The 18,328-nt window shown below is 32.5% G+C and overlaps 1 protein-coding gene, 1 non-coding gene and 3 pseudogenes across 2 annotated transcripts; 3 read left to right on the top strand and 2 right to left on the bottom strand.

The window, feature by feature from the left end:
• The window catches only part of LOC126653686 (acetyl-coenzyme A carboxylase carboxyl transferase subunit beta, chloroplastic-like), a 2,037-nt pseudogene extending 116 nt beyond the window's left edge, over positions 1–1,921 (top strand).
• Positions 1,922–5,541: 3,620 nt separating this feature from the next.
• LOC126653701 (cytochrome f-like) lies at positions 5,542–9,611 on the top strand (annotated as a pseudogene).
• LOC126653692 (chloroplast envelope membrane protein) lies at positions 6,947–8,157 on the top strand. Its single transcript, XM_050347626.2, has one exon. The coding sequence runs from the start codon at positions 7,372–7,374 to the stop codon at positions 8,056–8,058; it is 687 nt and encodes a 228-aa protein (XP_050203583.1). The 5' UTR covers positions 6,947–7,371; the 3' UTR covers positions 8,059–8,157.
• A 1,144-nt stretch (positions 9,612–10,755) lies between the features above and the next one.
• LOC126653697 (cytochrome b559 subunit alpha-like) lies at positions 10,756–12,114 on the bottom strand (annotated as a pseudogene).
• An 855-nt stretch (positions 12,115–12,969) lies between these two features.
• TRNAW-CCA (transfer RNA tryptophan (anticodon CCA)) lies at positions 12,970–13,043 on the bottom strand. Its single transcript has one exon. It is a non-coding gene; the product is annotated as a tRNA-Trp (tRNA).
• Between the last annotated feature and the right edge of the window lie 5,285 nt (positions 13,044–18,328).

The raw sequence follows: 18,328 nt of genomic DNA, 5'->3' as shown, positions 1-18,328 counted from the left end.
GAATTAGGATACATGTGTAGGCTAAGTAAATCAATAGATAGTTTCAATCCTCTTGAAAATACCAGTGTAAGTGAAGACCCGATTCTAAATGATACAGATAAAACCACCCGTAGTTGGAGTAATAGTAACAGCTCTTGTTACAGCAATGTTGATCATTTAGTCGGCGTCAGGGACATCCGGAATTTCAGCGCGGATGAAATTTTTTTAGTTACGGATATTAATGGGAACAGTTATTCCATATATTTGGATATTGAAAATAAAGTTTTTGAGATTGACAACAATGATTCTTTTGTGAGTGAATTAGAAAGTTCTTTTTATAGTTATTGGAATTCGAATTCTCTGAATAATGGGTATAGGAGTGGCCATTCCCACTACGATCATTATATATATAATACTAAAGATAGTTGGAAAAATTACATCAATAGTTGCATTGACAGTTATCTTCGTTCTCAAGTCTGTATTGATAGTTATATTTTAAGTGGTAATAACAATTACAGCGAAAGTTACATTTCTAGTTACATTTGGGGGGAAAGTGGAAATAGTAGTGAAAGTGAGAGTTCCAGTCTAAGAACTAGTACGAATGGTAGCGATTTAACTATAAGAGAAAGTTCTAATGATCTCTATATAACTAAAAAATACAAGCATTTGTAGGTTCAATGTGAAAATTGTTATGGATTAAATTATAAGAAATTTTTGAAGTCCAGAATGAATGTTTGTGAACAATGCGGATATCATTTGAAAATGAGTAGTTCAGATAGAATTGAGCTTTCGATTGACTTAGGCACTTGGGATCCTCTGGATGAAGATATGGTATCTTTGGATCCTATTGAATTTCATTCAGAAGAGGAACCTTATAAGGATCGTATTGATTCTTATCAAAGAAAGACAGGATTAACCGAGGCCGTTCAAACAGGTACAGGTCAACTAAACGGCATTCCTGTAGCAATTGGAGTTATGGATTTTCAGTTTATGGGGGTAGTATGGGATCCGTAGTAGGTGAGAAAATTACTCGTTTGATCGAGTATGCTACCAATAAATGTTTACCTATTATTTTAGTGTGTGCTTCCGGAGGAGCGCGCATGCAAGAAGGAAGTTTGAGCTTGATGCAAATGGCTAAAATATCTTCTGCTTTATATGATTATCAATCGAATAAAAAGTTATTTTATGTATCAATCCTTACATCTCCTACAACGGGCGGGGTGACAGCTAGTTTTGGTATGTTGGGGGATATCATTATTGTTGAACCTAACGCCTATATTGCATTTGCAGGTAAAAGAGTAATCGAACAAACATTGAATAAGACAGTACCTGAAGGTTCACAATCAGCCGAATTTTTATTCCATAAGGGCTTATTCGATTCAATCGTACCATGTAATCTTTTAAAAGGCGTTCTGAATGAGTTACTTCAGCTTCATGATTTTTTTCCTTTGACTCATAAATCAAGTAGAGTCTGAAGTTAAATAGTTAAATTAATGAAATTGCAATTCGTTAATTTCTTCTTCTTTTTTCTGGCGAGCCGGTATTTTTTTAGCAGAATCAAAGGAAAAATATGAAGAATGGATTTTTGTGACATAACATAAGAGAAAATTGTAGAAAGAATCATGCAGATAAATTTTTTTTACCGGTATTCCAGATTACTAATTAAGAAACCCCTATCAACAAGAAAAAAGAGTGAATCCTTTTTTTCGTAAAAAAATGGGCAAGGTATAATAAATAAAAAGAAAACGAACTTAACTTCATGCTCTTTCTTTTCTTACCTATGCATAGAAAATAGAGAGTCTTGCATATTTCTATATCTCCTGGGACTCCCTTTTTTACTAAAAAAAATGGACGGATCAGATTATAAATTATAACGGATTTTTGGGGAATTTATAACGGTAAAAACTCTTTCTTTTTATTAAATTATTAAAGTAAAATTTAAAAAAAAATTCAAAAATGAAAGTTAGAAAAAAAAAAGATAATACAAAGAAGAATAATAAATAAATGGATTATCCTATTTCATGTAGAAATATGAATAAGTCATTTAGTTAGTTATGCACTCTTCGCACTTTAGTCTATATCCTCACTTAGATATACTTAGTATAATTAAATTATATACAAATTTTAATGATTATAAGAAATCTTTCTAATAACTTCTAATAACGAATAATAGAATAATTAATACTAATTATTATTAATATTATATTAATATTTAATATTCCATCGATTAAATCGAAAGAATAAAATTCAATATAATATAAAAAAATATTCAAATATATTCAATTTATAGAAATCAAATTTATATAAAAATATTCAATTCAAATAAATAAAATAGATAAAATAGAATAAAAAAATAGAATAATAAAAGAAAATTTATTTAAAAATTCTAATAAAAAAGAAAACAAATAATAAGAAAATGAAATAAAAAATAAGAGGTACAAATATTAAATCGAGGTGCCCATTCTATGACAATTCTCAACAGCTTACCCTCTATTTTTGTGCCTTTAGTGGGCTTAGTATTTCCGGCAATTGCGATGGCTTCTTTATCTCTTTATGTTCAAAAAAACAAGATTTTTTAGATCCGATTAGATCTGACGGGGGTCGATTTTAGAGAAAATTACAAAAATATTAGCTTCACGCTGATTTTTTTCTTAATTAGCCATCTCTGTTTTTTATTACATTTCCTAGCCACTGTCTATTTATTCTTGGTGACTCAACATTTGAAATTATTACTTTTCCTAGCCAACCATAATCACTGTACACGTGTACAACTTGTTTAATTCAAGCATATAAAAGATTGCATGTTCTAAACCCCTGCTACTTCTCTTCTCCGATTTTGATGCCTTATTCTTCCATTTAATTATGAAATTTCTTCGTCGTTACTCTCGTCTTCTTCTCAAATCAATCGCACGACCGAATAATTACTCCCATTTCTTCTCAAATCTAACTATTATCTTGTTCTCTGAAAACTGTTCTTTTAACCTACAATTTATTCTATAAATAGCTCGCAATGCTAGATTTTGCAAAATTAATGAAATTAATTAGCAGCGATTGAGACCCATTTGATATAATCAATCAAAATTGATAATTTTGTTATGGTTTTTTTGGTTTTTCCTCGTTTCAGATGTGTCACTTGCATCATTGACTTCAGTTCAGATGATGATGCCCCTCTGCTTGCTATCTTTGTTATAGCCATTACCGGTATAGAGGTGGTTGTGATCGGAATTGCTGCAATTTCTTATCGAGAATTGGGTGAAGACGGAATTTGACATGGATCTGTTTCTTGTCAACTGGCTATAGAGATTAGGAACTCTATGAACTTCTCCAAAAGAAAATGTTTCACGAGCAATGGACCAATTTATTCATTCTTGGTATTGTAACTTAAAGTGTACCATTCATTGAGTTTTCGTCTATTGTTTGTTGTTGTTTGATGTATGAATATATGCCACTTCGGGCAATTCATTATTAGTATAGATTTAAATCTCTCTTATTATATCTTCTCTACTTGTAAATGCTTTTCCTTTTTTTATTTTTCTTCTTTGGCTGTGGTGTATCTCAAAATTTGTGATTCAGTTTCATTTTTGTTACATTAATAATGCATCATATATACACCACTGAAACATTATAGATAAATCGATACAAATCGTTGATACGCAACTGATACATTGTAGATACATATTTTTATTTTTTTTTTGATTATTTTAACGAAATACATTTTGTCAATACATCATAAATTATAAATTTAAAATCATTTTCTCTTATTAACAACATATTGCTTGATATGTCTTAAACTTTTAGTTATCTCTAACTACAATTTAACTTGATTCAGTTTTTATGTATATGTTATTATGTATGCATATTAGATACATTAACAATATATCTAAAATGTTTTTTTAGATATGTGTAAGATTAACTTCAACTAATGACAAATTTAATGAAGACATTATATAGTTATTTGTTCAGTTTATTATGTATATACATATTGGATACATCATATATACACCACTGATACATTTTAGATAAACCGTTGATGCATCATATGTTATTATGTTAAATACTAAAAACACGCGAAAGTTGGTGATTTTTTGTGCATTTAAGCCTTTTTACAATCATATGCTCTTATTAACAACATATTGTTTGATTTGTCTCTAACTAAAACTTAAGTTGGTTCAGATGTACATGTTATTATGTATACATATTAGATACAGAAATGACACATTATACATGCAACATTGGTACATCGTGGATACATCATAGATACATCATTTATTATATCTTCTAAAATCAGTTTCCAATTCATAATAATTATTTTCAACGAATAAATTTTGGAGAAAATGATACATTGTAGATATATCGCCGATGCATTATTTTCTACAAATAAAAGTAATTCAAATATCCCTATTTAAAGAACCCATTATGACAAAACCACATCCTTAACTAATTCAAGTTTCTGGGTTCTTAGAGACCTGAAACAAATTCATCCAATAATAAATAATTTAGTAAAATTGCTTAATTAGTGAAATTGGTTGATTCATTAACCAAATAAAACTATAAGAACTGAAATTGAGTTACATATATGTTTTGATACATTAATGATACATTAAAGATACATAAACGATACATTGTAGATAAATTGTCGATACATTATAGATACACAACTGATACATCGTAGATCCACATTTTTATTTTTTGCATTATTTTAACAAAATAAATTATATAGATACACCATAGATTATAAAATTTAAAATCATATGCTCTTATTAACAACATATTGTTTGATCTGCCATAAATTTTTAGCTATCTCTAATAAAAATTTAAGTAGGTTCAGTTTTTAAGTATATATTATTATGTATATATATTAGATACATCAACGATACATTATATATACAACATTGATACATCGCTAATACTTTATAGATATATCATTTATTATAACTTCTAGACAGTCTACAACTCGTTATAATTAATTTCAACGAATAAATTTTGGAGAGACTGATACATTGTAGATACATCGCCGATACATTATTTTCAATGAACAAAAGTAATTCGAATATCCATATTTAAAGAACTCATTATGACAAAATTACATCCTTAACTAATCTAAGTTTCTGGGTTCTTGAAGACTTGAAACAGATTCATCCAATAATAAAAATTTAGTACAATTGCCTAATTAGTGAAATTGGTTGATTAATTAACCAAATAAAATCATAAAAACTAAAATTGAGTTGCAAATATATTTTGATACATTAATGATACATAAAAGATACATAAATGATATATGTTTAAATAATTCTAACACGCTGACACGTGTTGATGTGTGACTGGCACGCTTTTCTGACACGCGTGTCAGACGCGTTACTGTCATGTTGTCATGCGTTTTTACAGCTGTTAACACGTTTTTTTTGACTTTTTTGACTTTAAGTGTGACACGTGTCTATTATTTAGTGGTTGGCTAGTAAATGTAAACTTTTAGCTTATTTGGCTATGAATATAAAGATTTTGGATTTGGGTTATTTGAGTAATATTTGGTCGGTTTTGGAATATTTTTGTTTTTTTCTCTCGATTTTATTTCTTTATTTTTTCAAGACTTAGGCTTGGATCATAATACAGATATCTATTTAGTTTAGTAGAATCTGATAGAACATGCAGACAGCTCCCTTCTCAAACATAAATGAAAAAGGTTCTTAGGCGCAGGCGTAAATATAAGATATTAAGTAAATGGGCTATTTGAAAATAAATTGAGACTGTAGCGGATGCCTGAAAGAAATGCAAAGCTTGTTATATACGTGCAGACATTTTTATATATGTACAGATAGGGGATCCTATGAGGGGCTAGGCTCTCTTTTTTTTAATCTAAGGAATTCCTCCTAAAGATTCACATCAGAATAATGCGAGTTGATGAAAGTGATTCCGGAAAGAAAAAAAAAAGAAAGTCAAATTTTTTTGGGCTAGTCTCCCACTTCAAATAAAAAATAACCGGATATAATATATATTATAGTATTAGTATGAATTGGCGATCAGAACATATATGGATAGAACTTCTAGCGGGGTCTCGCAAAACAAGTAATTTCTTTTGGGCCTTTCTACTTTTTTTAGGTTCATTGGGATTTTTATTGGTTGGAATTTCCAGCTATCTTGGCAGAAATTTGATATCTTTATTTCCGTCTCAGCAAATAATTTTTTTCCACAAGGGATGGTGATGTCTTTCTATGGGATCGCCTGTCTATTTATTAGTTCTTATTTGTGGTGCACTATTTTTTGGAATGTAGGTAGTGGTTATGATCGATTCGATAGAAAAGAAGGAATAGTGTGTATTTTTCGCTGGGGATTTCCTGGAAAAAATCGTCGCATCTTATTCCGATTTTTTATGAAAGATATTCAGTCTATTCGAATAGAAGTTAAAGAGGGTATTTATGCTCGGCGTGTCCTTTATATAGAAATAAGAGGCCGTGGGTCCATTCCTTTGACTCGTACTGATGAGAATTTGACTCCACGAGAGATTGAGCAAAAAGTAGCGGAATTGGCCTATTTTTTGCGTGTATCAATTGAAGTATTTTGAAATGAGCTGAAGAATTAACATTTTATTAGCAGGAGCGACAAAATCCAAGAGTCTTTTTTTTCTATAGCATAACTCAACTGAAATTTCACAATACAATATTGATAAACCAAAGAAGACGTATATTATTATATTATAATTATATACAAATATATACGGAACAGTTCGAAAATCAAACTTTTTTTTCTGCATATCTAATTTTATGCATATCTAAATTCAATAAATTTAGTAACAAAACAAGTAATAAATCGAAATAATAAATCCATTTCATAGATCAAAACAAAGCATTTCGGAATAAAATATAGAATAAAGAAATTCTCTTTTAGTTTTCAATAGTTGAAATTGAGAGATTAGATATGGATAGATCATATCTTGTAAATTCTCTTTAGAAATTATCTTTCCTTTCTCAACGTTTCTTGTTATCTTTCTTTTTATCCTCCTTAATGAACAAAGGGCTGGATGATAACGTTTCTGTCTTATTTTCCTTTTGACACTTTTTTTGATTATCACATCACAATATTTTTCAAAACTTTTTCTAAAGTATTCCTGTGGAATATGGGTAAGTTGGGCATTTTTTTTTTCGAAATATTTGTTTTGTTGATAGAACGGAATTCTTGGATCTAGAAATCAAAATTTTAGCAATTGAGATACTTAGAAACAATATTTTTTGTATTTTTTCAAAATTCTAAGGACTAACCACTGAATCACAAATCAAAAATAGGGAATAGATTCATAAGTTCGAAACCTCATAATAGAACTTATGCTTGATAGAAATAAGAAATATTAGATCATATCGAATCGATAACCGAGGCGGGTTCATTAAAAATTAACAAAAAATGAAAAAAAAAACATTTATCCCCCTTCTATATCTTACAGCTATAGTTTTTTTGCCCTGGTGGATCTCTTTTTTATTTAATAAAAGTTTTGAATCTTGGGTTATGAATTGGTGTAATACTAGTAAATCTGAAACTTTTTTAAATGATATCCAAGAAAAAAGTATTCTAGAAAAGTTCATAGAATTAGAGGAACTCATTCACTTGGACGAAATGATAAAGGAATATCCGGCAACACGTCTACAAAAGTTTCGTATCGGAGTCCACAAAGAAACGATCCAATTGATCAAGATGCACAATGAGGATCATATCCATATGGTTTTGCACTTCTCAATAAATATAATCTGTTTCATTATTCTAAGCGGTTATTCTATTTTAAGTAATGAAGAACTTATTATTCTGAATTCTTGGGTTCAAGAATTCTTATATAACTTAAGCGACACAATAAAAGCTTTTTCCATTCTTTTATTAACCGATTTATGTATAGGATTCCATTCACCCCACGGTTGGGAACTAATGATCGGCTCTGTCTACAAAGATTTTGGGTTTGCTAATAACGATCAAATTATATCTGGCCTTGTTTCCACTTTTCCAGTCATCCTCGATACAATTTTCAAATATTGGATTTTTCGTTATTTAAATCGTGTATCTCCGTCACTTGTAGTGATTTATCATTCAATGAATGACTGAAAAATGATCCATGAATCCAATTAGAATGTTTGTTATTTTGTACATAAGTAAAACATTCAAAATCTTATTATCAAACAAAACTTTACTATATACTATATTTAATATATATATATAATCCATTTATAAATTTATAATAGAATATATCTTTCTTTTTTCTATACATCCAAATGACTCTCTTCCTATATTTATTTTCTATTTTAGTAAAACAATTTCAGTAAATAGCAGTATCGTGGATAGGGAACTATGCGAGCGACCTACCTAATTTTATTGTAGAAATTTTCAGAATCAATGGTTGGGCCATGCAAACTAGAAAGACCTTTTCTTGGATAAAGAAAGAGATTACTCGTTCCATTTCCGCATCACTCATGATATATATAATAACTTGGGAATCTATTTCAAACGCATATCCCATTTTTGCACAGCAGGGTTATGAAAATCCACGCGAAGCAACTGGCCGTATTGTATGCGCCAATTGTCATTTAGTTAATAAACCCGTGGATATTGAAGTTCCACAGGCGGTACTTCCTGATACTGTATTTGAAGCAGTTGTTCGAATTCCTTATGATATGCAATTGAAACAAGTTCTTGCTAATGGTAAAAAGGGCGCTTTGAATGTGGGGGATGTTCTTATTTTACCTGAGGGGTTTGAATTAGCCCCTACTAATCGTATTTCGCCAGAGATGAAAGAAAAGATAGGAAATCTGTCTTTTCAGAGTTATCGTCCCACAAAAAAATATATTCTTGTGATAGGTCCTGTTCCTGGTCAGAAATATAGTGAAATTACCTTTCCTATTCTTTCTCCAGACCCCGCTACTAAGAAAGATGTTCATTTTTTAAAATATCCCATATATGTAGGCGGAAACAGGGGAAGGGGTCAGATTTATCCCGACGGAAGCAAGAGTAACAATACGGTTTATAATGCTACAGCAGCCAGTATAGTAAGCAAAATCATACGAAAAGAAAAAGGAGGGTACGAAATAACCATAACGGATGCGTCAGAGGGACGTCAAGTGATTGATATTATACCTCGAGGACCAGAACTTCTTGTTTTAGAAGGCGAGTCCGTCAAACTTGATCAACCATTAACAAGTAATCCGAATGTAGGTGGATTTGGTCAAGGGGATTCAGAACTAGTACTTCAAGACCCATTACGTGTCCAAGGCCTTTTGTTCTTTTTGGCATCGGTTATTTTGGCACAAATATTTTTGGTTCTTAAAAAGAAACAGTTTGAGAAGGTTCAATTGTCCGAAATGAATTTCTAGATCTGTAAATTTATTAACATCAAGTTCTTAAAACGAATAAAAGTTGGTAATTAGTAATTATATTATATATGATAAAAAAAATTGAGGAGCTCTTTACTTTTTAAAAATTGTTTTCTACCAGACCAGATTTTGGAAATTATTTGTACCACATTTCTAGTCATAATATGTATATTGGTAAGAAGACTTTTTGAATGTATCCCCTCTTTTGTGTTTTTTTAATCTCATTTTTAGAGTCTAAATAAAATTATCAAATAAAAGGGGGAGCCGTGCGATTATCTTATTATTTTATTGTCAGATACTAAGCATAAGAATAAGATAAGTAAGCGGAAAAGCAAAGGCTAAATGAGGGATAACAAAGGATTCTAGTAAGAATTTTTTTTTATTCGTATTCCTAGTTTTTGACACAAGAAAAGGAATTTTCCACATCCTTTTCTTGTGTCAAAATAATAATGATTCTTGATCCCATCCCTCAAAAATGACAATCTTTAGTTTATATTTTTCCTAGGTTTCTCATAATTTTCTTTTCCGTTTTCTATGTAGTTTTAAATTTTATTTTATATGTATAAATTCAATTCGATTTTTTTTACGTAAAAAACAACTAGTGGACAAACCAAAAAAGAAAAAGAAAGGGAAATTTTTGGAGTAAATACTGATGAACTTAAAAAAAACGATTTTAATTTTTTGAGATACTAAAATAAATAGAATAAGGTTCTATTAGTCTTTCTATTAGTCTAGAAAAATGGGTATGATATTGGATCGATAGAAATTTAGAAAATATTATAGTATGCCGTCTAGGAAAAAGAAATCGGAGAACTCCTCTTATAACTTTGATTTGAAAGTATCAATAGATACTGTCGAAGAACAAATGTTCTAAATAAAGTAATTCCGTTACTTTTTTAAAAACACGACCCAAAAAAAAGTTTAATAGATTTTTTTTTGAAATATTTGAAATATATATGAAAAAAAAGGACAATCCGTTTTATCAATTGATTTTATCACTTATACGAATAAAGTATTATGTTTATTAAGAACTCAACGGACCCCCCTTCTCCGTCTGATTCGAGGTCGAGAGGGTCTGTTGAGTTTTTACGCTTTCATGTCTACAACTCAGTTCACCCGATTCGATTACTTACTACTTACAGGGATGAACCCAATCCGGAATATGAACCATAAAAGAAAATGCCTATTAAACCGATCACAAGAATACCAGCTACAGTACCTATTATCCAAAGAGGAATTCTTCCAGTAGTATCAGCCATTTATTCCACTCCTTCCCCATTTAATCAAGTGGTCGTGCTAGAGACATAAACAGTCGTAGATAATTATTAAATGATATCCTTCCGATGGGAAAAGATAATTCCTATTCTTATTTATTTTTCTACTATTTTCTTCTATTAATTGAAGAAATAATTAGAAAATAAAACAGTAAGTACAAAAATGAGTAATAACCCCCAGTAGAGGCTGGTACGATTCAATTCAACATTTTGTTCGTTCGGGTTTGATTGTGTCATAGTTTTATAATTAATTGGTATTAGATTTATCGTTGGATGAACTGCATTGCTGATATTGACCCCAAAAAAGAAACGGTAGGTACACCTAGTCCGTGAACAGCTAACCATCGTACTGTAAAAATTGGATAGGTTCGATCTATGGTCATTGGGCCTCCTAAAAAGATTTACTAAATTCATCGAGTTGTTCCAAAGGATCAAACCGACCGGTTATTAATGGAATTCCTTGTCGGCTCTCCGTAAAATATTCATTTGGACGAGGGCTTCCAAATACATCGTAAGCTAAACCCGTGCTGACGAATAACCAACCTGCAATGAATAGGGAAGGTATAGTAATGCTATGAATGACCCAATATCGAATACTGGTAATAATATCGGCAAAAGAACGTTCTCCTGTGCTTCCAGACATACCGACCTCCACATATTCTTGTACAACCAAAAGGGATCGATTCTGTAAAAGATGAGATCAGTAAATGCAATTTTACTGAAATGAAATCTTTGTGAGATCGTCAATATTGTACCCAAGGTTTCTTTAAAGTATACCGAATCAGTATAGCTATCCTTCTTCTGACGCAGCAACGCAATTTCCAAATTTCAATCAGTATCGAAATGAAGTCTTAGATAATCTTTTTCTTTTTTTCTTTTTCATAGAACTTTGTACCATCCGAGAAGATCGGGTAAAATGCGAATTCAACGGGTTACAATAAGAATTCATGGAAGAGATTATCCTATTTCCGCAATGAAATTAGATGTGAATAGATTTGAAATCCAAAACTTTTAGGGTTATAGTTATAGAAAAAGAGTTTTTTGTTGGAATCCCTCACTTTTTTTCATTTTAAGAAATTGGTTAGTCATCCATTAAATTATTAAATTTAAAAGTACCGCATAGTAGAGAATACTAAAGAAGGATAACAAGAAAAAAGAATTGTAATAATCAATATTCGTGATGCACGTATTCGTGTATTAGATCTAAAAGTAAAAGGCCTTTCTTGACATTTAACTACAAAGAAAAAAGTTTTTTTCGTTTTAATATTCATATAATATGGAACGAAAAAATCGAAAAAAGTAAAAAGGAAAAGCTATTATAAAGAAAAATAGAGGTGCGTTTTTATTTTAAAATATAAAAAACGATACAAATATCCAAATACTAAATAAATGAAATAAACTAAAAGAAAAGAAACTATCAAAATAGAAATAATGTTCCAATTTTGTTTTTTAGTTTCTAGCAATTTTCGTAGTAATTCCAAGAAAGGGTTTTGGATGAAGTTATACAACACCGTTTTTTTTATTTTATGAATGAAAAAAGATTTCATTATATATTGAAATATATATTAATTTAATATTTTTTAATATTTAATAATTTGAATATTTTTTCTTTAATAAATTATTAAAGAATTTAATAAATTCATATTTATTTATTGTCATATTCGTTTTCTATTTTATTCTCTAATTGATAAATAAAAATAAAATTCTCAATTTAACTTTTTCTCTTTCAATTGGTATTTTTACTTATCTTCGTATCTTTTATCTTAAAAAAATGGAACTTAGGAAAGTACTTTTGCTTTACAAGTATATGTATAAAAAAGTTTATTTAGCTCCTTTATGCTTACTATAACTAGTTATTTCGGTTTTCTACTAGTGGCTTTAACGATAACCTTAGTTCTATTTATTGGTCTGAGCAAGATACGGATTATTTGATTTGAAATAAATTGAATGAACTCTTTTTATTTATAATTTCTAAATTTCTAAAAAGAAAATTTTTCGATAGTATTAGAGCTATTCTCTAGTTCTTTACCGTGTTAATTTCCAATTCTTGCTTATTGAGATTTATGGGCGATATGGATTAATATTTAAGGATAGATATTACCTCTCTTTTTCCCTTTTTCAAATAAATTGAAATGATTGAAGTTCTTCTATTTGGAATCGTCTTAGGCCTAATTCCTATTACTTTGGCCGGATTATTCGTAACTGCATATTTACAATATAGACGTGGTGATCAGTTGAACCTTTAATTAATATTAATTAACGCCTTGTTTTTTTTGACCTCCTCTTTTCTTTAATTCGCAGGAGGTCAAATTCGGATTGTTCTTCTATTTTCTTTTTTCCGTATAAATTTTCACCTAACAAAATAAGAACAAAATCACGCTCTGTAGGATTTGAACCTACGACATTGGGTTTTGGAGACCCACGTTCTACCGAACTGAACTAAGAGCGCTTTCTTATCTCAATCACAAAAAAATCAGACTATGACTATGTAAGTAAAAAGATTCTTTTTTTAACTACTCAATATAAATATAACTTTAATGCCTATACTATCATATTAGTATATATAATATGATAAAAATAAAAGATTAGGTATGGCCAAGTTTAATTGATCTCAATGGATCTCTCCTTATTATTCATAGCCGAAGTAATAGGTAGGGATGACAGGATTTGAACCCGTGACATTTTGTACCCAAAACATACGCGCTACCAAGCTGCGCTACATCCCTTTCCATTGGTTTACAATGTTATTGTAAAGAATACCCATTTTGTTTTCCACATACTTATTTCATTTTCTCCATTGATATACATTGCAATTTTTTCTTTTTGATCTCATATCATATATAATATTTATATATTATAGAATATTATATAATAATATCGCTTATTATATCTTATTATATAATGATAAACTTAAATATGATAAACTTAAATAATCTTACATAAATTTCGTGAATGCTCGGGAAAAGGGACATATTTTGTTTTTTAAAATTTAAGAAAAGGAAAATATTCTTTACCAAATTGTTGTACATTTTAGTTTGAATTAGTGACTCTAGATTAGTATGTCGTATCAAAAGTCTCTCTAACGCGTCGTTCCGATTACCTAAGCATGGTTAGGTTATATTATGCAATGTGTGCGAGAAGAGTGACACTAGATTAGTATGCCGTGTCTCAAGTCTCTTTAACGCGTCATTTCGATTACCATGCTTATGTCGGATCACAATTCTCTCGCACGCGTCGTTCCGATTACCTAAGAATGGTTAGGTTATATTACGCAAAGTGTGCGTTAAATGTGACGCTAGATTAGTATGTCCCGTCACAAGTCTCTTTAACGCATCGATCCGATTAGCTAAGCATGGTTTGGTTATATTACGCAAAGTGTGCGTGAAAAGTGACGCTCAATTTGTACGTCGCGTCTCAAGTCTTTTTAATGCATCTTTTTCGATTACCATGCTTATGTTTCGTCATAAGTCTCTAACACGCGTCGTTCCGATTACGTAGGCATGGTTAGGTAATATTAGGCAAAGTGTGCATAAACAAGGACGCTAGATTACTTTGTTGAGTCACAAGTTTCTTTAACGCATCGTTTAGATTACCATGCTTATATCGCGTCATGAGTCTCTCTAACGCGTCATTCCGATTACCTAAGCATGGCTAGCTTATATATTGGAAAGTGTGCGTTAAAAGTGAAGTTAGATTATTATGTCGCGTCACAAGTCTCTTTAACGCGTCTTCCGATTACCTAAGCATGGTTAGATTATATTACGCAAAGTGTGCGTGAAAAGTGACTCTATATTAGTATGTCGTGTCACAAGTCTCTCTAACGCTTTGTTCCGACTACCTTAGCATGGTTAGGTTATATTACGCAAAGTGTGCGTGAAAAGTGATGATAGATTAGTATGTCGCGTCTCAAGTCTCTTCAACGCGTTGTTCCGATTAATTAAGTATGGTTAGGTTATACTACGCAAAATGTGCGTGAAAAGTGACTCTAGATTAGTATGTCACATCTCAAGTCTCTCATTAACGCGTCGTTTCGATTATCTTAGCATTGTTTGGTTATATTACGCAAAGTATGCATGAAAAGTGACGCTAGATTATATGTCGTGTCTCAAGTCTCTTTAACGCGTCGTTTCAATAACCATGCTTATTTCGGATCACAAGTCTCACTAACGCGTCGTTTCGATTACCATGCTTATGTCGCATCACAATTCTCTTTAGCGCATCGTTCGGATTGTCACTTTAGATCAGTATTTCGCGTCTCAAGTCTCTTTAACGCGTCGTTCGGATTACCTATGCATGGTTAGGTTATTTTACGCAAAGTGTGCGTGAAAAGTGAAGCTATATTAGTATTTCGCGTCACCAGTCTCTTTAACACGTCATTGAAATTACCTAACCATGGTTAGGTTATATTACGCAAAGTGTGCGTGAAAAGTGACGCTTGATTAGTATAGCGCGTCTCAAGTCTTTTAAACGTATCAGTCCGATTACCTAAGCATGGTTATGTTATATTACGCAAAGTGTGCGTGAAAAGTGACGCTCAATTTGTATGTCGCTTCTCAAGTCTCTTTAATGCATCGTTTTCGATTATCATGCTTATGTCGCGTCACAAGTCTCTCAAACGCGTCGTTCCGATTACCCATGGACATGTTATATTACGCAAAGTGTGTGCGCAAAGTAACGCTAGATTAGTATGTCGCGTCTAAAGTCTCTTTAACGCGTCGTTTGGATTACCTAAGCATGGTTAGGTTATATTACGCAAAGTGTGTTTGACAAGTGAAGCTAGATTAGTATGTCGCGTCACCAGTCTCCTTAACACGTCGTTCCGATTATCTAAGCATGTTTAGGTTATATTATGCAAAGTGTGCGTGAAAAGTGACGCTAGATTAATATGTTGCGTCTCAAGTCTCTTTAATGCGTCGTTTTGATTACCATGCTTATGCGCATCACAAATCTCTCTAACGCGTCGTTACGATTACCTAAGCATGGTTAGGTTATATTACGGAAAGTGTGCGTTAAAAGTGACGGTAGATTACTATGTCGCATCACAAGTCTTTTAACACGTCGTTCCAGTTACCTAAGCATGGTAAGGTTATATTACGCAAAGAGTGCGTGAAAAGTGACGCTAGATTAGTATGTCGGGTCACAAGTCACTGCAACGCGTCGTTCCGATGGCCTAAGCATGGTTCGGTTATATTATGCAAAGTGTGTGTGAAAAGTGACGCTAGATTACTATATCGCGTCACAAGTCTCTCTAACTCGCCGTTCCGATTACGTAAGCATGTTTAGGTTATATTATGCAATGTGTGCGTGAAAAGTGACGCTAGATTAGTATGTTGCGTCTCAATTCTATTTAACGCGTCGTTTCGATTACCATGCTTATGTCGCGTCACAAGTCTCTTTATTGCGTCGTTCCGATTACCTAAGCATGGTTAGGTTATATTACGCAAAGTGTGCGTGAAAAATGACGCTAGATTAGTAAGTCACATGTCAACTCTCTTTAACGCGTCGTTTTGATTACCTAAGCATGGTTAGATTATATTACGCAAAATGTGCGTGAAAAGTGACGCTAGATTAGTATGTCATGTCACAAGTCTCTTTATCGCATCGTTCCAGTTATCTAAGTATGGTTAGGTTATATTACGCAAAGTGTGCATGAAAAGTGACGCTAGATTAGTATGCCGCGTCTTAAATCTCTATAACGCGTCGTTTGGATCACGTCACAAGTCTCTCTAATGTGTCGTTCCGATTACCGAAGCATTGTTAGGTTATATTACGCAAAGTGTGCATGAAAAGTGAATCTAAATTAGTATGTCGAGTCACAAGTCTTTTTAACGCGTCGTTCCGATTACCTAAGCATCGTTAGGTTATATTACGCAAAGTGTGGGTGAAAAGTGATGCTTAGATTATAATGTCGTGTCTCAAGTCTCTTTAATGCTTCGTTTCAATTACCATGCATATGTAGCGTCACAAGTCTCTCTAACGCGTCGTTCCGATTACCTAAGCATGGTTAGGTTATATTACGCAAAGTGTGCGTGAAAAGTGACGCTTGATTAGTATGTCGCGTCTCAAGTCTCTTTAACGCGTCGTTCTAAATACCTAAGCATGGTTAGGTTATATTACGCAAAGTCTGCGTTAAAAGTAACGCTAGATTAGTATGTCGCGTCTTAAGTCACTCAAGCGCGTCGTTCCGATTACCTAAGCATGGTCAGGTTATATTAAGGAAAGTGTGCGTTAAAAGTGATGCTAGATTACTATGTCGCATCACAAGTCTCTTTTACACGTCGTTCCGATTACCTAAGTATGGTTAGGTTATATTACACAAAGTGTGCTTGAAACGTGACGTTAGATTAGTATGTTGCGACTCTAGTCTCTATAATGCGTCGTTTCATTTACCATGTTTATGTCGCATCACAAGTCTCTCTAACGCGTCGTTCCGATTACCTAAGCATGATTAGGCTATATTATGCAATGTATGCGTGAAAAGTGACGCTAGATCAGTATGTCCTGTCACAAGTCTCTTTAACGCGTCGATCCGATTACCTAAGCATGGTTAGGTTATATTACACAAAGTGTGCGTGAAAAGTGACGCTGGATTTGTATGTCGCGTCTCAAGTCTCTTTAATGCATCATTTTCGATTACCATGCTTATGTCGCGTCACAAGTCTCTCAAACGCGTCGTTCCGGTTACCTTGGCATGGTTAGGTTATACTACGTAAAGTGTGCATGCAAAGTAACTCTAGATTAGTATGTCGCGTCTCAAGTATCTTTAACGCGTTGTTCCGATTACCTAAGCATGGTTAGGTTATTTTACGCGCAGTGTCCGTGAAAAGTGAAGCTAGATTAGTATGTCGCGTTACGAGTCTCTTTAACACGTCGTTCCGATTACCTAAGCATGGTTAGGTTACATTACGCAAAGTGTGCGTGAAAAGTGACGCTCGAATTGTATATCGCGTCTCAAGTCTCTTTAATGCATCGTTTTCGATTACCATACGTATGTCGCATCACAAGTCTCTCAAACGCGTCGTTCCAATTACCTAAGCATGATTAGGTTATATTACGCAAAGTGTGCGTGCAAAGTAACAATTGATTAGTATGTCGCTTCTCAAGTCTCTTTAACGCATCGTTCGGATTAGCTAAGCATGGTTAGGTTATATTACGCAAAGTGTGCTTGAAAAGTGAAACTAGATTAGCATGTCGCGTCACCAGTCTCTTTAACACGTCGTTCCGTTTACCTAAGCATGCTTAGGTTAAATTACGCAAAGTGTGCGTGAAAAGTGACGCTAGATTAATATGTCGCGTCTCAAGTCTCTTTAATGCGTCGTTTTGATTACTATGCTTATGCGCGTCACAAATCTCTCTAACGCGTCGTTCCAATTACCTAAGCATGGTTAGGTTATATTACAGAAAGTGTGCGTTAAAAGTGACGCTAGATTACTATGTCGCATCACAAGTCTTTTTAACACGTCGTTCCGATTACCTAAGCATGGTAAGGTTATATTACGCAAAGTGTGCATGAAAAGTAACGCTAGATTAGTATGTCAGGTTATAAGTCTCTGCAACGCGTCGTTCCGATTGCCTCAGCATGGTTAGGTTATATTACGCAAAGTTTGTGTGAAAAGTGACTCTAGATTAGTATATCGCGTCACAAGTCTCTCTAACTCGCCGTTCCGATTACGTAAGCATGTTTAGGTTATATTATGCAATGTGTGCGTGAAAAGTTACGCTACCTTAGTATGT

Source organism: Mercurialis annua, linkage group LG6 (genome assembly GCF_937616625.2).
Source record: "Mercurialis annua linkage group LG6, ddMerAnnu1.2, whole genome shotgun sequence".
Lineage (NCBI taxonomy): Eukaryota > Viridiplantae > Streptophyta > Magnoliopsida > Malpighiales > Euphorbiaceae > Mercurialis > Mercurialis annua.
This window is presented reverse-complemented; position numbering and strand designations above follow the sequence as displayed.

What these genes read in the sequence shown, in the direction of transcription:
- LOC126653692 (XM_050347626.2), top strand. Translation starts at nt 7,372, where the DNA reads ATGAAAAAAAAAACATTTATCCCCCTTCTATATCTTACAGCTATAGTT.